Source organism: Ambystoma mexicanum, chromosome 7q (genome assembly GCF_040938575.1).
Source record: "Ambystoma mexicanum isolate Mex_15411 chromosome 7q, UKY_AmexF1_1, whole genome shotgun sequence".
NCBI classification, from domain to species: Eukaryota; Metazoa; Chordata; class Amphibia; order Caudata; family Ambystomatidae; genus Ambystoma; species Ambystoma mexicanum.
Window position 1 is genome coordinate 36079070 of NC_090941.1, and position 25269 is coordinate 36104338.

General features: G+C 41.3%; 1 protein-coding gene across 2 annotated transcripts in view; it reads right to left on the reverse strand.

Moving 5' to 3' along the window:
• The window catches only part of PHEX (phosphate regulating endopeptidase X-linked), a 1520886-nt gene that overhangs the window by 1402112 nt on the left and 93505 nt on the right, over positions 1-25269 (reverse strand). For both annotated transcript variants that reach the window (XM_069639233.1, XM_069639232.1), the window contains exon 3: positions 22447-22608. In XM_069639233.1, coding sequence (XP_069495334.1) covers positions 22447-22608 — 162 coding nt within the window. The remainder of the gene's footprint in view (positions 1-22446; positions 22609-25269) is intronic.

Genomic DNA, 25269 nt, shown 5'->3' on the forward strand with positions numbered 1-25269 from the left:
TAAATCCCCCCAAAAAGTCAATCTTATTTAGTTTATTGGTTTATTTAAAAATTATGGATAACCCCGGTGCAAAAATCAAGTTGGAACACATGCATTTGTGGCTACACTTGACGTATCATAGCCCACACAAATACTTGTTTTCCTTTGCATGAAAACTGGGGGGAGGAGAGTCATTATTTTCTAATGTTGACCTCAGTCAAGGTCCCTCCAGCCTTGGAAACCTAAGCATACTATCTTGTGAAAATATTGCCCTAACGTTTATTTTTTCTGTTCTGAACTGAGGAGAAGGCGGGGGCACTGTTATTGTAAAGGCCGTGCAATCAATTAGACAACGTAGCCCGTCCTTCTTGTCCACGTGACTGGATTACGCATGCCAGTGTTAAAAGGTTTGAAGGCACGTGCACGCAGGACATGTGGGAGAAAATGACGCAGTTGTGTCGCTGGACTCCAATAAATATTTGCTGAAATGGCGTTGCTGGCAAGCTTTAAACAACTAACAGCTTAAACCAATTAGATTTGTTTCCACGAGTGTGCACATTTTTTGCTGCTTCCTGTCTCTGCCTGGTGACAGCTCCCACCACAAACCCTAAAGGCAAACACATGGTCGCACTCTCACACACTTATTAGCTGACCTTTCCTGTGACCCCGACCTAACTACATCAGTGCTTTTTATAGCAAGAAAAGCAAGCATGATGTTTCAGCGTCCTGCTAGACCGGCGTCCTTCGATGTTTCAGCAGGTGAAAAAATGTGGCTGTTTCTTTGAACTGATAATTTTTCTGAAAATACAAGCCTTGAATTTGAGTGCCGTAACTGTCATAAATAACTGCTAATCGTTTGGGAAATGTTTTTAATCTTGACATCTTTTATTTTTCAAAAATCAAAGTTTATTACATTTTGCCATTTTCAAAAAGAGAACAATGCAATCCAGAGCATAATGAAAAACAATGAAAAATAACAATAAAGAAACTTCCAACATACTCTCTGCTAGTAAAACCCTACTTCCCTCCCTCCCAATCCCCATCCCTCCCCTCTTCCAGGCAGCACAATTACAATGGGTAAAACGACACCTAGGCAACACTAATTACCCTGCTTCCTGGCAACTCTTCGAAAAGGCTACCTCCCATATCTGTGAAAGAAAGGACGCCAAATCGCCTCTATGTCTGTCTTGGTTTCGTCAAGGAGGTGCATTAGATATCCCATATTATATATTTCCCTCCCTCTCTGAAGCCATTCTCTTTTCGTTGGGACCCTGTCTCTCTTCCATAGCTGTGCCACACAACGCATGCGGGCTACCAGAAGGACCTGTGCCATATGGTTGAGGTCTCATTCTTCATCTCTCTGATCACTTACTCCCATTCAGGGGTGTTGCTAGGTCTGCAAAAGATCAGGGGTTAAGCTAATGATTGGGACTGGTGGGATTCAGGGCTAGCTATAGCCTTTTGGTTGCAGTCCCTGAGCTTCTATCCGGGGCTACAGACAAAAGACCCAGAGCTATAGCTCCCCTCAGCCCCCCCATAGCAATGCCTCTGCTTCCATTAATACTTATAATGGTGAGAATGCTGTTCTAATCCCCTCTAGTTCTCTTATCCACGACAACACTTCCTGCCAAAACATCTGCATGTGACCACATTTCCACCACATATGGTAATAACCCCCCTTTCTTGCCCACATTCTCAAAGCTAGAGTTCATTACCTGGTGCATTCCAGCCAATGTATTGGGAGGGCAATGGCATCTAGGTAGCAGCTTAGCGGCTTGGATTCTATTCTATAGGGACACTAGGGAATGCGACACCTTACGACAGATCATGGACCAAAGCCTGTCTAGGATGTACTTTTCAAAATCTCCGGCCCACTGATCTCTAGCAGATTTTCTGGCCAAGTTGTTCTGCCAACACTTGTGTATAGGCGTGTTATAAATGCTGTATCATATCATAACAGCAGTTCCTTGTAGAACCTACCTATAAGACCTCTCATACCCATCCCTAGGGGCAGGGGCTTTTTGAAGGACGTCAGTCATCTGCAGAGATCCCCTCCAGCCCCACCCACACCGCGGATCAGAGAGAGCCCCTTTCAGTTGCAAACATTGGAATATAGGTAAGGTTTGAATCTGGAGGCATTCCCCTAACCAGTCAGGGGATAGAAACGTGCCATCTTCCCAAAGCTGAGCCACCCTACTCAAGCCTGCTTCGTGCCAGGACTGAAGGTCGAGTGGTTCTGCAATAAGGTCTCTCAGTCAGTAGGGGGACCCCAAATACAGCTCAGAGGGAGGGACATGTGTGAGCCATGCCATCGTTCTTGACATCTTTTAATTGCTATGCAAAGCCACTTTAGAAGACAGAATACAACCGTCATGTGGACAAAATGTCTGCATCTTTTTTGCGCCCAAATTCAATTAATGGTTTCATTGTTCCCGGTGGTACAAACACACAGAAAGACACTATTTTGTGACAAGATGATCCTCGAAACCGTGCTTACACTGTAATGTATTAATTTCAATTTCGACCGAAAAACTTCACAAATGTTTCTTCAAATCATGTCATATCACAGCTTGCTACAGGCTAACACCGAACCAGCGCACCTAACAAAACTCACAGCTGCCATTAAGTGAGTATCCCTTTTCCTACTACACCCAATGTAAAGCGGTCTTGTATAGCTCTATCATTTTGTCAGCCTCTTTGTGCTAGATCCTGATGACGAATTAAGTTTGCTGTGGGATAGTTGCATGGGTTAGCCCCTGTTCATCTCTATGTACAAGCACACGTCTACAATGACAAACTTACAAAGTATTTTATATTTATAAAAAAAACTGGGCACTCGTCAGACACTAAATGTTCCTCTGTGATTGAGCTAACGATCGAAATATTTACAAGATTCACAACATTGTTGTTCCCTCAAGAAGCAATAAAAATGTCATTGTGTTTAATCTATTTTAATGGCGAAAGTGAAATGAACATTTACTGAGCCATAAATCTAGTGACTTGATGTTCAATAAACTCTCCCAGGCCAGGCATAAATCGTGTCCAGCTCTTTCCTACCTTACCGTTAATTCATTATTCCAGGGAACACTTTTGGCGAAGTCAGGGACAAGAGTATAAAGCGTGGGAGGTCCGCGAATAGCAAAAAGTTGGGAGGCTCCCTGTGCTCACAAAGCAAATCCATTCTATAGTAAATGTGTTTACAACATCAGCTGCAAAACAGATGCGAACAACAAATCATTGGAGCGCAGGTTTGCTGAAGCCTGGCTGGCATGCTGGAAGGAGCACTCAGTACCAGGGGTGTCAGCAGAGCGCCAACTTTGAATAGGACATTGCTTTGTGACAGGCAAGGTTAAGTACGCAAGCCCTGACCCCGACTCATTGATACCCATAGACACTAGGATATCAGATTTATATTGCATATAATTTTTTCTTTACTGCTGGAAAGGAGAGAGCCATTATTGACACAGACCTCCAGATAGAGATACAATAGGAAGGTTGTGTGATTCTTTCACCATCCGTGGTCACACCTTTGGAGAATGAATCAAGGTCTCTACTGATCTGACGCCCTCTGGTTTGTGGGGAGTCATTGTAGTATGTTTCTGGAATTATTCTGAATGGCAACTCGTCCACCTCCACTGCGAAAGTCTGTGGCACATAGAGGGCCATCTAGGGAACCGGGGAACCCTGAGAAATCAGTGTCTTCACTTTAATCGTCTAGTGACCTCGAAATTACAAACACAATGTAAGTCTCTCAGAGTATGCCTGAACTACATTCTGTGAAGAAATCCACGCAGCAAGAAAAAAAACACGTACCGGCTCACCCAAAACTTTAGAGGAATGTTTCAGGAGAAACCAAAGGTCCACAGAGGCTACATAACAAAATCACCTTTCATTTTGGAAGTCAAACACATATGAGATGCTCCTCATCATCCACTGACCTCGGTCGGCATGAAGCCAAAAGGAATACAGGCAAGTATATGGAACAGAGAGCATAGGCCACAAGTAAGGACCTGACGTCATGTCCTGGGAACACTGGAAATGATCGTAAGGAGGAGCTCAGCAACCAAACAGTTCAGAGTGGGAATATTTCTTGATCACGAAAAATTACTAGAACTTGAGGATTCCACCATGTGTTTATTCATGCCCACATCCAACATTCAGGGAAATACCAACTGCCTGTGCAAATAGCCAGGGCGAGATAAAGCCATAAATGGATTCTGGGAGCAAGAGGTGTGACATCTGGGCCCCGTTGATGTCTTGCCTCTCACTATCAAGTCACAGCGGGACCACCATCACGTGTGATCGTGGTAACCCTGTCAGCTAATTTGTATTCAGTACTACAACAACATTAATCTAGAGGAGGTATCTGTTATCCATGACGCCTCCCGAACCCCATTTTTGAGAACTTATTTTGTCCAATTCTATGTATAGTTTAGTCAAGCCGGGAAACCTTATCACCAAGCCGAGAGGGGGGCAAAACAACAGACTAAACCATTAAGATGTTACAACTATTGGAGGCTTAACCATATAGCCCCGCCATGACCAATGACAGCCACACAGCCAAAGGAGAACCAGGACGTGTTTTATTATGATCTTCCCAAGAAGCAACGAAGAAAGGGCAGAGGCATGGGATGAAGCCACATGGCACACCCCACATTCTGTCCATGAAGGGCTCCGGGAGAAGGGAAGCCTGACTTCTTTGTGAAGTTATACTTTGAGGCGGTAAATATGGTTTTCTGCAGACCCACTCCTGCACTACCAGTCCCTCTTGTGGTATGGTATCAGGGAGGCATACTGACCAAACCAATAAAGACACACATTCATCCTGTAGTGAGATTAGGTCTTTCTTCATATTGGCCAAATACAATGTGACTTTGCTGGTTTCTCATGTATAGAACAGCCCTCAGATAGAAGCCTGCTTGGGACACATGCCTACTCATATGGACAGCGTTAGGCCTGCATGTGCATATGGTCTTCTCTCTCTAATTGATTAAGGGATAGCATATAAATGCACTTGTCATTCCAGCAAGATTATACCGACTGCTCTCAGCATTGAGGCACAGCACTATGCCAGGGTGCCGCACCAGTCTATTACCACTCCACCTGGCTTCAGAATAGAAGACAGGCTCTTCAGGCACTCTGTTACTACCAACTCAGGGTTGTGTAATCCCAATCCCCAAGAGGGGAATCATGAATAGGATAGTCATGAGCATTAGTGTAACCGAGAAAACACTTAAGGGAGAGCCAGGGAAATAAATAACTAACCAATCAAGATCTTGGGAGAGAAGAGAGATGGAGAGTAACAAATCAGGAACATTAGTGTCTAATCATTACCAAAGATACTATAAAATAGTCCAGAGCTATGCAGTCAGTGTGGCAGATAAGAAGAGGAACTAGGGATTAAGAGAGCACCCAGTGGCGTTGGAAGTCTGAGGATAGAATGCTGGCCTATAAGGTGGTTGCTATCAGGGTTTTCCCCATGTTCCCACCTTTTACTGAGACTGCAGGAGGATTGGGAAATATCTTAAAAGATGAGTGACCCAACGAGAGATCAAAGAGTGAGGTTGATGGAATGTATAGCTTAGACACGGGCAGAAAGCTCATGAGATGAGAAAGGAAAACTAAAGAACTCGCTAAGAGTATACCTAAGATACAGGCAGAAGAAAAATGAGATGAGAGAGAGAGAAATTAAAGTGCTTGCTAGGAGCTATAACTCAAACACATGCAGTGATGATATAAAAAAGAGGGAGAAAAAGAGAGAGAGAGACAGAGACAGAGACAGAGAGAGAGAGAGAGACAGTGAGAGAGAGAGAGATAGAGAGAGAGAGAGAGAGAGAGAGAGAGAGAGAGAGAGAGAAAGAGAGAGAGAGAGAGAGAGAGATTAAGGAAGTTGGAGACCTGGCTCAGGTGAGAGTGACACATTCAGAACGTGAGAATATCTGACTGCTGGAGGAATTATTTTATTTTATTGCACTTATTTAAGAGGATATGTGTCCTGAACAGAAACATGTCCTAGTAACTGACAGTAAGTAGGACAATCATGAAGCCAAAAGAATGTTCATGCAATGGATAATTGGTGCATGAATTACCTGGTGGTGAAATATGGTTTGGGGACAGAACATACACCAGGAAAAAATAAATTCATAACAGGATAATTAGACAGGCAGTCATGGAGGGTTGCTGAAGTGTAGATGAGTGAATGGAGAAGTGGTAAGAATGTTGGACCATTAGGGAGACCCATGGCTATGTGGTCAGAAGATATATTACCAACCAGATATCTAGCTACATGGAAGAAATACTTGTGGTGGGTTTGGTCAAGAAGCGAGCAGGGCACTATAACACTAGGACATAGACTGCCAATAAGTGTCTGAGTGCTTTATCTCTGAGCCTGTCAGGTGAAAACAAGATTTGTTCTGAGTGGTATAACCCTTAAACTGGTTCTTAGATTAGGACATTCTGGGAAGATTTGTATCCCCTAAATAAGGCCCTTGAGTCACTTTGGGTGAATCCATCCTGACACTGATTTGCCTAGATGTTCTATCAGAGAAGGAAATAATTCTTGTTGAAAAAAGTTCCTCTTCTACATACGAGTTTATCCTAACTATATCCTGACAAATAATTTATAAACCTTGTTTTGATAGTCACTTCTGCCTCACATTTGATCAGTGGATTCTATATCAGACAGATAATGTTGCCACCAGATGGTCTTTTTTTAAACTGCACATCACCTCACTTCACATGGTAGAACATAAAGTGGTCTCCGTGGATACTTTTTATTAAAAGAAAGCTGCATCCTTTGACATGGGCTTGTCATTCGGAAAAAAAACAGTTTTACACACAGCACTAAAAGAAAATGAGCTTACAGTTTCCTTATAGGGTACATACTTCATACACAGCCCAATGACCCCAGGAGAAACAGCATGGACTAATATATTGTAGTTAACATAAGGTATATGACGTAATCTCTGCTGTCCTAGGACAATGCCACTCCAAGCATACTGGCCTGGGAATATCAGTGGAGAGCTCATAACCTGCAGCACAACAAAAAGAACACATTTCTCTTTCAGCTACAGAACTTTATTTGGAACTTGGAATAAAGCAAGTGAAAAACAGTAAGAAAAAAGGAGGACTTGCTTAATAGACACTGTAATCTCCAAACAGAATATCCATAGATGCATATACTTATTCAGCCAATAACCTAGGCCCGATAAACCTGTTTCACCAGAGTTAAGGGAAGATGGAGGCTGGCTGTATGAGAGTGTGTGGCATATGAAGTGCCTATATATTCGCTTCCCAAGCACCCTGGGCTCTGATAAATCATCAGCAGGACATGCTGAAAGCTACTTTACTATCACGGACTTCGTATTGCATGTGCACATGCTAAAACGTGAGTCAAAATCCCATTAAGAACTTGCGCTGTTTCCACATCACATAGAAAATGCTGCCAATGATATAATGAGAGCCCTGTTTGCATCCCTGAAATGTATAGTCTAAAAATCACACCAACCAATGCATTCCCATGTAATTTCATAAACCAAAATACTATGTGTTTTCAAATGGAGCACAGCTTTGGTTATCAACGTAGAAAATGACTACTCCAAATTGTTCCTATAAAGATCAATACATCCTTCAGAATTGAGAATGTTGTTTTGATTCTGCAATGTATTTCATTCCAAGCATGTGAAATAATGCCTATTGTAAAGCAAGGTTATTTTCCAATAGCAATATGATTTATCCATTGTAGTATCATTTCAAGAATATATGTTGAAGAAATCATTGTTATGCAACTAGAAATGGAGTGAAGCATATCTTAAATGTATCAAATGTCCATAATTACATATTACACTGTTAGAACATATAAAGGGGATACATTACTATTTAATCAGCACAGCCAAATAGCAGTTCCAATGTTGGCTTTGCAAATACTTCTTTTTGCTGGTTTTTCAGTGGTTCTGATACATACTAAACTTCTGTTCAACCTGCGTGGGACACATTATGAATGGTGCAGGTCCTAGACCACAGTGGATTTATCTTTCAACAACGAAATACATTGGGCCCAGTACTACAAAATAATCCCATGTACAAGCCTCTGATTAATGGGCTCCACCCACCCACATGGGCTCATTTTAAGGGACAATTATTTGTTTGGAATACATTGAAAGTAATTCCCCTAGATCCTTAAATGTGGTCATCCAAGCTAATAAAAAAACGGGTTGGTCACATAGTAGGCAGCTCTGGGATCTAGAGCTGAAACTCTAAAGGAAGCCAATGCACATAAAATGTTAAATCTGCAATCTGCCTGAACATAAAATTCCATATGTCAATTAATGGAACTCAAGCAAAGATACCTGTCAGCTCCTCATATGTATAATTACCTGAAAGCAAGTATTAACATGAGGTTTTCACATGCACAGTTCAGCAGAAATACAACTCACCATTTAAATTACATTGTTTGGTGCATTAAAATGATGTTGGCTCCAACTTTCCAAAGCTGAGGTTAAGAACGAAAAGGGCACATGTGCTGAAACCATGAGAGGCTTCCGTACCAAATGAGACTAAACACAGTATATTCATAGTTAATAAAATCGTTCAATTTAATGACTTTCTAAAATATTTTTGTATAAATCCATGTAACATATGTGTGAATTCAGCTTAATCATGGGAATCTAAACATCCTTAGTTAATTAATGGGAAAAATACCTAACTGGACCAATGGATGAAAATAGGATTAGCAGAAAGGTCCAGGGCCACTCTGTCCCATGTTCAGAATATGTCTGACCTATTAAAAGAACAGGTGTATTGTATGGGAATGTCAACCTGTTAGGGCATACTTGAATATACTAAACCAAAAATTTCAGGGTGGGAGGTCAGAAAGACAGTTCCAAAAATACCGAAAAACAACAATTGATGATACTGCAGTCCTTTTTACACAATAAATGTATATTTTTAATAACAAATGAATAGTATTAATGGGGATAGAGTAACCAGGATATATTATAGACACAACAATACAAAATGAATGTGATCCAGTATAAACGACTGGAACTCAATGTGATAATACAAAAAGTGCTGTTCTAAATGATTTAGAGACAATTATACAGTCACAAAAACAAAACATAATCCCACATTGATGGACATGTATATAAAAGACACAAAGAAATCAATGCTTCCAATATGCATTGTTTAGATGGAAATATCGTCGACACAATGGTGTTTCGGCCTAAAGGGAGCTGTAGAGTGCAGCTGTGTGAGCAGGCCTTCATCAGGACTTGTGGGAACCTAGAAGGTGGTCCTGGGGTCTCTATCTAAGATTTATCCAATGCAATGATATGCTTAAATATCCGTCATGAGTCAAGATATCTGGGGGGCACTAAATGCGTCATGAAGGAACAGGACATCGACCTAGACAGGTTTAATTGAACGCTGCCCATAAAAGTGGAATGAACCACTATATAGCGTGTTTTCACGGTCAGAGATGTCCAAAAAAGGCTCAACTGAAGGTATGCGCAAAATTGGGCTGAACTCAACGGCAGGGCATCTCAGTGCGCGAGCGTGACCGGAGTGGAAGCGTCTCGCTGGGGATCGCGAGCAAGAAAAAGCGATGATTTAAATACGCAAACGTTGTTCGAACAACCTGTCTAGGTCGAAGTCCTGTTCCTTCATTTAAGCATATCATTGCATTGGATAAATCTTAGATAGAGACCCCAGGACCACCTTCTAGGTTCCCACAAGTCCTGATGAAGGCCTGCTCACACAGCTGCACTCTACAGCTCCCTTTAGGCCGAAACACCATTGTGTCGACGATATTTCCATCTAAACAATGCATATTGGAAGCATTGATTTCTTTGTGTCTTTTATATACATGTCCATCAATGTGGGATTATGTTTTGTTTTTGTGACTGTATAATTGTCTCTAAATCATTTAGAACAGCACTTTTTGTATTATCACATTGAGTTCCAGTCGTTTATACTGGATCACATTCATTTTGTATTGTTGTGTCTATAATATATCCTGGTTACTCTATCCCCATTAATACTATTCATTTGTTATTAAAAATATACATTTATTGTGTAAAAAGGACTGCAGTATCATCAATTGTTGTTTTTCGGTATTTTTGGAACTGTCTTTCTGACCTCCCACCCTGAAATTTTTGGTTTAGTATATTCAAGTATTCCCACCTGGGTTTTTCAGGGTTTTGCCAGGTGCCCTGTACCTAATCTAACCTGTTAGGGCAGCCATTTGTAAGATTTCACCAATTAGAAATTGCTTTGTCAAATGACATCCTGTTGCACAAAGTAGAGAGTATTTAAGTAGAAACCCACATGTACAGGAGGAAAGCTCTGTGATTTTGAAGTCTGCAGAAAGGGGAACATCAGTCACTAAATGAGCGCTGAGTTGGGATGACATCTTGTGGGGTGAGAGAGACAATGGGCTTTGTCAAAGAGGAAGCCTGAAGCATATATTCCCTCAGGGACATCTGTGGCACATCTGATTCCCAGAGGTGGATATAACAGATGTGCCTGGCAGACTAGGAAGGTTGATTGGAGGCTGTGAGGGTCCATACTGGCTCTGTGCCTTAAAAGAATAATCCAAAAGTGAGCATAAAAAGCACACAATGAAATTAGATATAAGTCCTCCAGAATAAATTCCCTGCTACGCCCTTGGACATTGTGTAAATAGTGGAAATGGGAAGGGAAGCAATTCATAGGAACTGATTGCAAATGGAATGCTTTAGCATTGGTGGGAAATGTAACTATGTAACTTGCTTTCACATTATATTCAAACCAAAGTAAGATCTGACACAGTGTAGAACAGTGTAGAACAAACAGAATGTTCCTCTGCATCGAACACAGTCTGTGAGAGTCTATACCCAGTTAAATATTTGTGTTAAATGTATCCTTCTTTTCAAGCATATTTAAAGCCATGGGAAGATTCATTTAAACTGTAAACCAATAGCATTTCTGCACAGATCGCACAGTCTTGCAACCAAGACCAGGTAAATTGAACCCTGTGTGTTTTCAGAGGTATATATAGCAACTGAGGCTGCAAACTGGTGGCCAACCCTTCATAGCATGACAGATAATGTCTAAGCTTTAGTTAAACAAATATATACTGGTAGAAACGTACTTAGCTGAACTATTTCCATTACATAGTAAATTATGCAAGTTTAAATGACAATTTAAACCTTGCTCATGACATATCGCAAAAAGGGGAGGACCCTGTACTAGATCATCCCAATCTCTGAAGCAAAGTGGGTTGGGTACGTATTTTGCAATCACAAAAAATAAACATTTTCGTGTTTGTGATTTCTTTTTTGCAGTATTCACATAGATCCAATTTTGATGCATCCCAGCATAGCATGTATTCAATTTATATGTATCAACTTGGAACCAACAGCACCAGATCTACACCTAGAGCAAATTCATTCAAGTTAAATTCATATTAATGCTGACTTTACCTTTTCTGTGATACCAATGCTTTTCATTGATATTGGATATCTCGGCACGCTTCTCATGAGTGCTGATTGTGGCAGGAACCTCTAAACTAATCCAGATAGAGCCGTTAACGCTTAATAATGTTACGATCTGGATAGGAAGCTTGATATTGAGCTGTTGTCAGATCCTTAGACCAGAACTCCATGAACAACCCACTGGTAGATTTGGTGGCCCCCGGGAGAGGGACAGTGAGCTAAAGACTTGGTTGAGACCCTCCCGGGGGCCATCCACCCAAGAACAGGTCAATGGGCTGTGTTTGTGCCGGTAGAGAGACTCCCAGAACCCCCTTTGTTTTGCATATTAAGTAACTTTGGGTCAAACCCTAAGTTACCAGGGGAATCCAGACGTGGACACCTTGCTCACTGTTCTCAGAGAGGCACAGCTCCACCTCACTGATGATGCCCAACAAGGCTAAAACACGTGTATGGGGTTGCTGTTGGTACTCTTGTGCAGAGGAGAATTGCCTAGCATTTCGGTGCTGGACTGCCCCTTGGCAGGACAAAGACTGAAATGCAGTGTTATTTCTCCTCTGTGAAAGGGACAGTGAGCTAAAGGCTTGGTTGAGACTCTCCCGGGGGCCATCCGCCCAAGAACAGGTCAATGGGCTGTGTCCGTGCCGGTAGAGAGACTCCCAGACCCCCTTTGTTTTGCATATTAAATATGTACTACAAGATTTTAAATGCTGTTTCTTTGTTTCATCAGACCCCTCCCACATTTCCCAGAAGCCTATTTTACATTGTGCCCCCGCGCTTCCAAGCACGCGCTTCTTTCATTCTTTATTTATTTAATATGCACACAGCCAACAAAGGCTTTTCATATAAAAATCATCACAATAATCGCCAATTTCATCAAATTACATCAAATTACACCAGATAACATCATCACATATAATCCAATTCTATAAAAACAATGTGCCAGCGGAAGATTCACATTAAAATTCATAAAAATTAATCAAGTGAAACATAAGATTCTGATCATTTCCGTACAAAAGAGATAGCCATATTTCATGCATGTTCTCGTTGTTGCTTCTATTATCATACACTTTCAGTTATTTAACTCTTGAGAAGTTAAGGCTCTCGCAATAACATATAATATGTTCAACAGATTCTATGACGAAAGTGCCACATTGTCTACACAGTCTATGGTGTCTTGCAATTCCCAGTTTTCCTCCCATAACCTCCATTGTGTCATGTTGATTAAATTTAAACAGGAGGTAACGCTTAATAATGTTACAATCTGGATAGGCAGCTTGATATTGAGCTGTTGTCAGATCCTTAGACCAGAACTCCAAGAACAACCCACTGTTAGATTTGGTGGCAAGGTTAATCATATCACGTTCTGTACCATAATTTGATATTGCTGCTTTTAGTAAATGTTTAACATTTCATTTAGTATGTCGCAGCCATATATATGCATTCTCTTTAGCCCATCTGAAGTATATCATATGTAGCATAGCTATAATGCCTAAGTCATGTTGATTCTTTTCTATAGCAAACCCTTTCATTAATTCAACGATAAAAGTATCATTGTTTAAAGTGCACAGTTTCACAAATAACATTGCCATTTTATATTCTAAAATGTCACTGGGACACATTCAATTACATTCTAATAAAAGAACATCTTTAATAATTCTGCTTCAAATTTATTAATTTCATTGATAAAAACGTATACCCCAAATTTCGGCAGCATATAATAAGCAAGATAAAACAATACAATTGCTCAAAGCCATCACAGTCTTCATACATTTCATTTTTATATCATACCAATGCTGTCTGCAGTTGAGCTTGTGGTCAATTATCACACCTAGATATTTGTAACATTGAACTACTTCTATCTTTTGGTCAGTGATCACCCACTTGTAGTTCGTATGAACGAGAGCACTTCGTTTTGCACAAAAAGGAAATTATTTCAGTTTGGCTGATGTTAATTATTAGGCCATTCACCCCTGCAAACCTTTCCAGAGGCTTTAATTTAATCTGGAGTCCTTTGGGGAATAATCTTACAACAAGAGGTCATCAGCATAACCCAACCAGCCTAACCTCAAGGTGCCTAATTCAATATCATATGTGGGGGTAGCATAAAGGTCCACAGGGAGATTGCTAGGTGTAGGTTAAAGAGTGTTGCTGCCGAAATGCAGCCGTGTTTGACTCCTCACAGTGTTGTTACAGCATGAGACAATTTCCCTTCACTATCAAGGCGTACTCTCACAGATGTTTTTGTATAAAGTAGTTGAATAACACTTAATAACCCAGCTGGTATACCCCATGTTTTAAGTTTACGCCATAGTCTTTCTCGTATTATAGTATTGAATGCTGCAGTTAAATCTGTAAATGCAGCAAATACAGGAAGCTTGCGATTATCCATGAGCACTCAATGGCGGCTACTAAATTTGCTATATTATGTGTGGTGGAGGATTGGGCTCTAAAACCTGATTGATTAGATGGAAGAATGAGGGACTCTTTAATCCATGGATTTAATTCAACAAGATCCACTTCTTGTGTCAAATTAATGTTCGTCCTATATCTCCTATATCTCTTCTACTCTTTCTATGTAAGCTTCTTGAACGTATTGTCTATTCACAAATGTAATGTTTTTGTATGTGATCTATCCCTTCTTCCCCCCACTCAGTCTGGTTTCCAGCCCCGTCACTCTACTGAAACAGCCCTGACCTCTGTACTCAACTCTCTTCTCACTGCTTGTTACTCAAAACATTCTTCTGTCCTTATTCTTCTCGACCTATTTGCTTCTTGACTCTCTTTCCTCTTTTGGGTTCTGTGGTTCTGTTCTATCCTGGTTTTCTTCCTACTTATCTAATCGAACTATCGCTGTATCCTGGGGCGGCAATACCTCTCCTTCTCTCTCTCTCTATCACAGAGTCCCATGCGGGACTGTTCTTGGTCCTTTTCTTTTTTCCTTGTACACCTCCTTTCTCGCTCCTATTATCTTTTCCGTCAGAGTATCACATCACTTCTATGCTGATGACACTCAGTTCTTTCTTTCTTTCTCATCTTTCACACCTGACATTCAGCTCACCCTCTCATCTTGCCTCACTGCCATCAAGTCGTGGATGAATTCTCACTTTCTTACTCTAAATGCTGGAAAGACTGAAGTCATTTTCTTTCCCGTAAATGTTCTTCCATCCCTGTCTCCTCCTCCCTTTATCCCCTTTCCTCCATTTAATCTCTCTATCTCCCCCACTGCTCGCAATCTTGGTCTTTACTTTGACTCTAATCTCTCCTTTTCCCATTATATCTCTCTCACCTCATGTACCTGTCTTTTCCATATCTACAACATAGGTAAAATTCACCCTTTTCTTACTTTTCATGCTGCTAAGCTTCTGGTGTCCTCATTAGTCTTTTCTCGACTCTTCTACTGCTCTGTTGTATTCTTTGGTCTTCCCTGTTCTCGTCTTGCCCCTCTTAAATCAATCTATCACTCTTCTATTCACTCACTTTGTCTGCTCTCTTACAGAGACTCAATTTCTTCTTCTCTTGACTCTCTCGGATGGCTTTCTTTTGACTCTCAGCTCATATACAATTTCCTCTGTCTAGTGTTCAAATCTCTCTATGGTCTTGCCCGCAATTACCTTGCCTCTCTTCTCTCTTTCTATTCTCCCCCTCGGCCTCTCCGTTCTGCTGGACTTTTCCAACTTAATTTACCTCGTGCCCCCTGCGTGCAATCCAACTTTTGATCTTTCCAACTTCTTGCCCCCATCACTGGAACCTCCTTCCTCTATCTCTCCACTCCATTACCTCCTATTCTCTATTTCGCTCTTCCTTAAAAACTCATTTACGTCAGTCATCTGTTTGATTGTTACTGGTTGATCTTGAACACCACCATCTACTGCTGATTTTAATGTACTGCTGACTGTTGTCTGTGAAGCGCTTTGGTAAAAAGCGCTATATAGAATATAATGAAATACAAATACAAAATACAAGAACTTTAGCAAACATCTTCGCAGGGATGTCCAGCATTGCAAGCATCCTGTAATTTCTAGGATATTTCCATTCACCCTTTTTGTGGACAGGTAAAATTACACTTTCACGCCATGATGGCGGAATTATACCATGCTTCCCTATCCACTGAAACAGGATGTTCAATGCTACTGCCCATTTTTCCAGTGACATCCAAACAAGAGCATTGCAGGTGCCATCCAGCCCTACAGCCCTTGAGCTGCGCAGGTTCTTAATCAGTTTGCTTAAGCTGTCTAGAGCATAGTTGCCTTGCCAGATGGAGAATTTAGCCGAGGGAATAACCTCTACTGACATCGATGCACCAAGCGTTTTTTCTACATGATGAATCCAGTCCTGCTCAGCAACACTGTTAATTGGCAAGGTTTTCTTCCTCATGTAATTGATGACAGCCCACATTCCCTGATTGTTGTTACTCTTTGCAAACAATGCTACAGTGTGCCAAGTTTCATCTGCTCTATTACTTGATTGGTTCCATAACCATGTAGGGTGGTGCTTTTTGGCAAATTTTATTTTCATTGCAGCATCTTTGCTATTCCTATTCTTAATTTAGCAAATTAATGATCTTCATTTTTTTTTTGCTTTATGTATTACAACATCAAAGGAATTCTTATCATGGGTTAGATTCTATTTCCCATTATTACTTAAGTATTTACGTTTCTGACTCGTGAGTCGTAAGTACTTTAATAGCCCCCACTACTTGTTCAAATGCTTGGACCATATCGTTTTGGCAAGCCTCCTGCGTGGAAGCCATTTGCTTTATGAATTTTGTTAGCTCATATTCAGCATCAATTTGCCTTTTTCCAGTCTGTGTGGATTCCAAGTGATCCTATTCCCTGCATTGTTTACACTGATGTTTCCATTTAGTTGGTAGTCACTGCACTACTTATAGGTGGCTAACAAGAGGTATAAAAGTTTGAGGTCGCTTTCCTCGTGACAGCCCACTGCCATATCTAACACAACTGAACAAGCACTTTCATTAATTATCATATAATCAATTGTTGACATAGTATGTTCGCTTACTCGGGTAGCCTGTCCAGGGATGCCTAATGGAAGTCAACAGGCCACCTTTAGGTTGGCCTCTAGGAAACTTAATCGCTAAACTTTGAAAGGTCCTCCGGCCATCAAAGTCACATTTAGTGTACAGCCATGTTCCCTGTAAGGTAACTATACAGAAATTATGAATATTTACTACAGGCCATCACCATTGACGTAATGGGAGTTTCCCCTCGTATTCCAGGATAGCACTACATCGATGTCATCGAGATAGATTCTCAAAATGGGGTTTAAATGCCGTTGGAAGGCATTGCCAGTAACATAGAGAAGAAGTTACACATTGATCTTGTTTTGTGGTGCCTTTGCTGTTATTACTGCCCTGCACACACATTTATTTTGCAGGTACGTCTTTATTTCTTTTGGTTATGTCAGCCACTGCTGCCTATTTATTTCTGAGATCTGTGGTACTCAACACAGTGATCTGATTTTTTATTTTGGGCATCGTTGTTTCCTTACATGAGTAACCCAATTTCTCAAAAAGGCCACCATCCATCGAGATGTATTCAAGAGTCAGTATATCAGAACACCAAACATTCCTGAATTGCTGTACCTTGGGGCCTAGTTGCTTCTCCTAAGCAAACATAATATACTACTGAGATGTGTGATGTGAAAACGTTCTAAAAGTCCCCACTGGATGCAGTGTCTAAGCAAATTAGAGTGATGTTTCAGATAGTTCTGAGCCAGCCAACAAACTACTAAATGTGAAATGCAAGCCTTTGACTTCCAAATCTAGGGCAGCTCTTTCTAGCGGATACGAAGATTCCATCGCAGGTTATTCCATAATGGGAGAATTTGTCAATTCCATTCCTCTGCATTTGATCACAAATTTATGTGGGGGGCGGGGGTTAGGGTAATAATAAAGGTAGGATGTAATAATAATAATAATAAAGGTACCCCTGCATACATTTGTGATAAAATGTACTATTAAAAAACATTTCATGAAATCTCCCTCGATTAATTAAAACCAATTAAATCAAATAGAACACTTTGCAGTGAGCAAGAAGTCCATACCTCCCAGAACTCCCAAATCCTTCACCTAACCTTTTCATTAGCATCCCCAGGTAGCTCCCTTCACACTTTGTACAATGTATCTAATTGAGAGAGAGAGATGTTGACAGCATAAAAGTGAGAAAGAAAATGGGAGCTGTCTGCAGAGGTCTGTGGCAGGAGTGTAGAGATGACGACATGCTGTTCTTTGATATCATTTTTCGTGCCCTGTTATGCCTTTTACTGCTTGAAGCTTGTGTTTTATGCATCATTATGCCTTTTAAAACCTTCCTATGTCATGTGAGGACTTGTTTTACTTTGTTATGCATTATTACGCCTTTATATGCAATGCTTTCCTCTGTCCCACTATGTCAGGTCACGTTATTCCAGGGTGTGAACAATGGTCCTGCAAATTGTTGTCAATTGACCTTCCAACTTCCCACTGCCACTTTACAGAGATTCCAATACACACTTTTCACTAGCAACACACATCGCCAACCTAATACTACATTACAACCACAGCATTACCATGCTGGTAGGTACCAGACATATACGAATACCTGGCAAACGCCAAGTGCTGACCCTGCAGGGCATTGACACCATTGGACAAAAGTCCCAGCAGCCCTCTAAGTACAGCACCTAAGCATGTTAGAGTGAGGTTTGAGGCATCTCTCAGCCTGCCAAGCTACATACTAAAGAAGATTAAATGGACCTCTGCGGTACTAAAGTTTCAAGCAGCCCTTTCTCTGGAACAAAATATGCTTGCCTCCCATGACCCTTAGCATGTAGCTTATCATAATGAATGACGTTTGCAGACAGCCCCTTACATTCATCATACGTATTTGAGGCAGAGAGAGAAAAGCGAGCGAGAGAGAGGGAGAGAGAGAGAGAAACAGTGGCAATCTGAGCTAATGAAATGGTACCTCTCTGAAAGAGGCCAGTGGTCGGAGTTCAGGGTTGCAGTTTGTCTGGCCTTGTAAGACCTACTCCTCCTTATCCCTACTCACCAAATCCTTTCTAAGATCTTCTACCACCTTACACTGCAGACACAAACCACCCAACAATGGCAGCCACAAGGTTTGCCATTAGCACATGAAAACGATTTGTGTCATGGCTAAGCTCTCCTCATTAACACCATCACACCCTACCACATTAGCGACTAACCAGCCCAAAAGTGTTGCAGACTATCACATTTTTGGCTCTAACCTAGAGATAACATACTCCCAAGTGCCCCTGCCAAATCCATAGAAAGCATATCAGCACACAGAAACCAGGTACTTCTGACCTGCACCCGTGACCATCAAAGGTTTTGCATCTGCTTCTCTCATCGCCATACTAATAAACCCCTTCTTTTCCTACAGATCCAAGCACAGTGTGACCACTAAATGTATCAAAAGGGGGCTATACAAAACCACTTACATTGTTTTCTATCATGTTGTCTTGCAATTCCGCTTTGTATGTTTATGTCTTTGCCTATTTGCATTTGATATATACATATACACTAAATACCTACTTTTGTTCAACATCTCACTCAAAGTGACATTTCTTTGCAAAGATAACAATTTAGCACCAGAGGTTACCCTACTATTCCTCTGGCTGTCCCCACCCCATCAGACATACACCCACACCCCAGCAACAACTCGCTTGACCCCAACGACAAACACCACAACACACCTTCAAGAACCTGGTGGTCCCTACAGATATCCAAGCCCCAAATATGACACCACCAGCCAGAAACCCAAATAAATGAATGCTATCTGATGAAACCCTACATGGGATGGAACAGGCTAAGCCATATGGTACCAACCAACTGCCAGGACATCTAAGTCGCAAACCCAGTTTGGAAGGTAATGAGGAGGGCAGCTATATTTTAGACCCACCTCAAGATCATACACTAACCAATCCTCATACATATAGTAGGATATGCAACCACAGGTCAGCCTGGAAACACTTGTGTATAGGTGCCATACAAATGTCCAATAAATAAGTACTTCAGCATTCGAACCAGAAAATCTACTAGCCCACTAGCATTGGAGAGTAATTTTTATGAAGGGTGAGTATCATGCAAATGGTACTCACCCTTCATAAAAAACTACTCTCTATTTGCATGATACTCGACCTTGCTGGTGAGTATGGGGATGTTGGAATCTTATTTTTCATTTACAGCAAACACACTTTTTTGCAGTAAATGGCAAATACAAGTTTCACTGCATTGAAGCAAATATGAAGTTGAGTTTGGCGACGTGCACCATTTTACAAAAAGCACTGGTAAATATTTTGTGATCAGTCACCTTGGGGAAACTGCATTTCTCTTAGGTCGAGTATGCAATCTAAAGAACTCGCCCCGCAGGCGTAATGGGATTTTTAAGAATTTTAAAGGCCTGGTGTGGTTGTGTATATGACAGAGAGGCGCTTTACAAGTTGCACATAAGAACATATAATTTGCAAAAAGGTTCTGATAATCCAACAATAACATGTGTGTTCTCACTCTGTAAAGGTAGAAGTATGCAAGTGATTGGGCTAAAGCATGCCTGCCTTTGTGGTCCAATCCCTGTTCCTGAAAGAAGTAGACTTTGCCATGTTGACATCACACCCAAAGTGCTTTGCTCTACAGGGAGTGAAGAGAACAGTAAGGAAAGTGAGAGGCAGAGTGAATCAAGATGGTGGAAATCTTTCTACAATGTACAGAGCCCTCCTGTCTACTCTAAACCCAAACCTTCTTACTAGGATGAAAATGCCTTTAGAAATCAATCACCCTAGTGTGAGGCTAATACCTTTGAATGGGTGTGCTCCTTTGATGCCTAGGCCCAGGGCAGCTGCCTGCTGTGTCGCTTTCTCTGCAGGAGGGTATTCCCTACCCTCACAGAGATCAAAAAAGAGGCATGGCCATTCAGTTTCCTGTCTTGTCATTTATCAGGCTCAGTTTGTCTGGCCAGGATACAAATCACCTTACACAACTGAGCTGGCTCACAGGAACAGACACATAGGTGATATCAAATTGGATGTGGCTGCAATGATCCTACGTATTGCCATGCAGCAACTCAGACAAAGTTTATTTTTAGAGTTTACCCAGCCACCAGCTTGGGCTACTTATGATCATCATAGTGTTGGTACAGGGGTGCATATGCTAAAAGCAGCTCCTGTGCTGCAGACACTTGGCTGTCTCTGTAGCTGTCAGATAGACAACTGTGGACTCTGAACCTGCTTTGTGCCACTGGTACAGCAGGTGATGCAAATCAGGATACTGATACAGCAGGACACAGATAGACACAATGCTTTTGGCATGGAGCTTATGAAAGGGGTATCTGATCAGCAATTACGCACATCATTTTATTAATAAATAAAAAAATTTAAAAGCAAGGGATTCCACACCCTTGCCAGAAGGCAATTAATCACAGTAGTAATAGTGACCTTGATTACACTGCTTAGAAGCCCGAAGAATCAGACATGAAGGGCTACATAAAAGACCTGTTATTAATCAGAAGAAGGACATTATACTAGATGCAGCCACTCAGAGATGACCAAGTATTTCTATCTGGTGTTGGCTGCGTGTGGTTTCTCGAGAGTGGCACCCATTGTTAGAATTTAATTACACAAGAGCTTTGCGATAGCAATAGCACATGTGTATTTGTGGGTTGGGTACATGTCTTCTGTTTGCTGTTCCCTGAGGACACCTCCCGTCGAATTCTTCTCCTAATTAAATGTATTCAGTTTACTGTGCTGTAATTTGTAAGCATGGGCCCTCAATGTGGAATTTGGTGTTTAGTAGAACATGCTATAAAGTTAATGATGATTAATGAAACAATTCATAAAAGAAACAGTTTGCTCCAGGCCTTTGGTTGACATAATTGCTTGAAGGAAGCAAAGTTTCTATGTAAGCCTTGGGGCCTCCTAGTAATGGCACTTAATATTATACTGTGGTATTTGGCATATTTTCGCAGATATCAGGGTTTGCCCTTGAAACATTACCTGCACACAGAAACAAATGAAACCTGGGTCTTTCACTTGCATTGGACACTCTGCACAAGGGCACTTATATATTTTAACTACAAAGATGGTCATCAGTACCCACTATTTCTGATTATCTTTGAAACACCAATGTTTGTAAGTTAAATCTGAAGTTTGAGTGTTCAACAATACAACCTTTTCTATACTTTGTATTGCTATACACTAAGTTTGAAAATGCAAGTTTGAAAATATGCATTTTTTTGGTGCATTTCACTTTGCTTGTTCTTCTCCTACCCTCTCATTCTTGTTCCCCACCCTGCAGTTATGCATTTTACTTTAACATTCTTAGATCTCTTAAGTGAGTTGGCACCACTTTGTCTCCCCCGTGCAAGTGGGTGACCGCTTCCTCCTAATTATACTTAATGGGTGCTTTATTTTGCAAACACTTTTAGATTTTTGTTCTCACATTTGACGTTCAACCCGTTGTGTTTTGAAACTTAAATCTTTTAAATTTTTTCTTAATGTAACACCTTGTGTAATTTTACAAGGTACTTGAACCAGGGCCATAAGTGTGATAATGCAAACAAAATTCTTTCAAAGTACTGTTGCACCAAAGCAACATTTGACAGAGTGATAGTATCCAGTGTTAGCAGTAGGACAAACACTGCCTGGTGCAATAATGTATTGGAAACAATATATATTTTATTTTATTAGAGTAAACAATTTCATATAATGCAAGAGATAATTTGCACTAAAAAAGACAAAAGTTTTCAAACCATACACTTGTTCCATGCAATAGACCTCAAAGTGAGCAGGCAACCTTACACTGTCGGAATTGCAATGTTTTCCTATAAAGGCGAGGAGATTTAAACACCTCCTCAGGGCAATGGTTGAAACTGCGCTTCATTCTCAGCACCCATGAGCCACCTGCAATGTTCTGAAACACTTTCTTTTGTAAACGAGTCAATGAGGTGGTGCTCGCAAATTTTCCCCACGGGTATGTTCTTACCTTTGAGTTTGAGGTCGACGTTATGCCGGAGCCAAGGGTAGATCCCATAGTTTGTCATGTCTTCGGGAATAGGGTTATCGCTTATCCAGCCGCCACAGGCAAACTGAAAGAAGTTGTCACATGGATCGACGGACTGGTTCAGTTTACTACGGATGGCGGCAGCTGTAACGAATAAATGGATTTGGATGTTAGACATTTTACAAGAAGCAGCCTACCAAAATTCTCTCTCTCATCTTAGACAAGATTTGTTTGGTATTTTGCGCTCATCACTCAGGTGTTGGAAAAATGATACGGAACCTGCATACACAAATAGATTTTATACACTATCATGATATAAACCATTAATCATGATGAACTTTTATTCAGAAATTGATCAACCTTGTTCATCCTTTCTCATTCTTATTAATGCACTTGTCAAAATAGTTTCATGTCAGTGGGGTAAGTAGCTGTGAGGATAAACAATCCGCAACTAAGATCTTTTTGTAACAATTTAGTGCAAAGGTTAGCATCCAATTGAATTGTTACCTGCCCATATCACCAAAGCCTTTTCATACAATGTTTTGTTCCATTTTTAGGGGGATAGGGATAGGGCATATGTTTTATTGATTTTTAGGGCACTGGGCGGGTGGAGGAGGTGTGGGCATGGGGGACTAGCCCCATAAAATATACTGCAAACAATGATTGACTTTGCCTAACTTATCATCCTTCTGAGTTAAATTAAAATGGTGAGTTTTGCACTCGGAAGCGACCTCTGTTTGGTATTTGCATTTGTGAGAGAAAGAGGAGTTGCAGCTTGACGTCCTTGTGAAGCAAAATGCTAAGTCCTTTCCTCAGAGGCAAGGAGCAACCAGCAACACAACACGACCCGGGGTCGGGGAGCGGCTTGATGCGTGCTGCGTGCGGTGTGCTGTGCTGTGTGCCGCAGAGCTGAGCCCACCTGTCGCTGCCGACTGCTGACTTAGGATTCGGAATTCGAGACTCAGTGTGACAGGCCTCCAGCCCCAATGGAATATGCAGTAGTGTTATTAAGGTGAACCCTCCCAACTGGGCCACTGCACTACATACTCTCTTTAAGAGCATTGAGGCTCTGCGGTGCATACCAGCTCCATGGCAAGACATCATCATGTACTAAAAAAGGGCAGGCACGATGACCCTAAGAATTACTGAAGGATGACTATGCTTGATGCTCCAGGATATTCTTTTACCAGAATACTTCCGGATGAATTGACAAAATGGTAAGAAAGTCTTTAAATCATCCCTCTGTTCCAAACTGGGTTTAAGAAGAAATCTAGCACTGGTCCAAACGTGTTGGCCCTAACCACTGCAATACAACAATCATGGATGGTGTGGAATGTCCCAGTCTTTGTGGCATTTATTGATTTAAGCACAGCATTTTACGCTGTTGATCGTAACAGGCTGTGGAGTAAGCTGCAAAGGCTGGGCATTACTCCAGGCCTACTTAAGATGTTGGTGCTTTTGTATTCTCAGACAAGGGTCAAAGTAAGGGGGGGATCAACGTGGAGGTTGTACTGCCTGGATACCAACCTACAGGAGCCTGAAACAGGGCTGTACCCTGGGCCTGAATTTGTTTAATATTGATACAGCAGACTTGGGTGCAGCCCTGTGTCATTCTACTGTGATTCCACCTAAGGTTGGCACTAAACAACTCCAATGGCTAGGCTACACAGACGATTTGACTACTTTAGATTTTACCCCAGGAGGGCTACAAACCTCCCTGAATAAACTAATTCACTGATCATTAACATCTCTAAAGCCAAGATTATGATATTTGATCTACCAAAGAAGAAGTGAAAGCTAAAAGATGCCTGGGAATTGGCAGGTGTGAAACTGGAGGAGGTAAGAGTCTATAACACTTGGCAATACTCCTGGACTCTAGGCTGAATGGTATGGCCCAGTTGGATCAGGTGAAAATAAAAGGTTATGCCACTCTGGGGGGATCTGTTCTTTTGTACATATGGGGGAGGCCATTCGGTGGTCTCTGTTTCCCATCTGTATCAAGGTGGTCCCAACAATGACATATGGAATGGAATCGTGGGCACTCTCTAAAATTGGAGAACTGTCTAAGTTAGAACGAGGGCTGGTAAAGAGCTTGTTACAACTACCAACTCGTACTGCCTTTGAAATCATTCTGTTAGAATTCAATCTCCTTTCTATGAACCAGAAGATGGCCTTGGGATGTCTAACTTTGTATTGGAAAATGGTTAATGCACCAACGGGTTCACTGTTAAATCTAATCTTGGAGGCGTATATTCCATGAGCCAAATATATGCTAATTAGCAATCTGGCTAGAATATGTGAAGTAGCAGGAACATGGCTAAAGATGGCCCCAAGTAATATTTTGGGTGAATCGCTGCAGCACTATAAATTAGTGCTGAAAGTTTCATTATCGAGCAAGGGGCAGAACAAGCACTGGTTAACCTAGGAGCAACTAACAGAGTTTGTGCACTATATTCAATAAAGGAGCCACCCTGTAACATACATACAGAAACCTCTGGTTAATAATTTTATCCGGGACTACGTGAAGATCAATTGTGACCTGGTAAGAACAAAGGAAACAGAAGGAGCCTGGCAAATGATCCAAAGATTCGAGAGGGAATGTCGATTACGTGGGGAGGGTGTACTGGAGTCAGCTAGACATTTGTTATGTCAATTTGAAGCACTGGGGGTCTTAACAATGGAGGCAGGATTAACCATAGGATGGGGATCCAACATACCCGAGGAGGAGCAGTGGGATAGCTTTATGAGTGGAATTGACCACGACTGTATTGTGTTCCTTTGCCTGTTTTGGAGAAAAACTGAAAA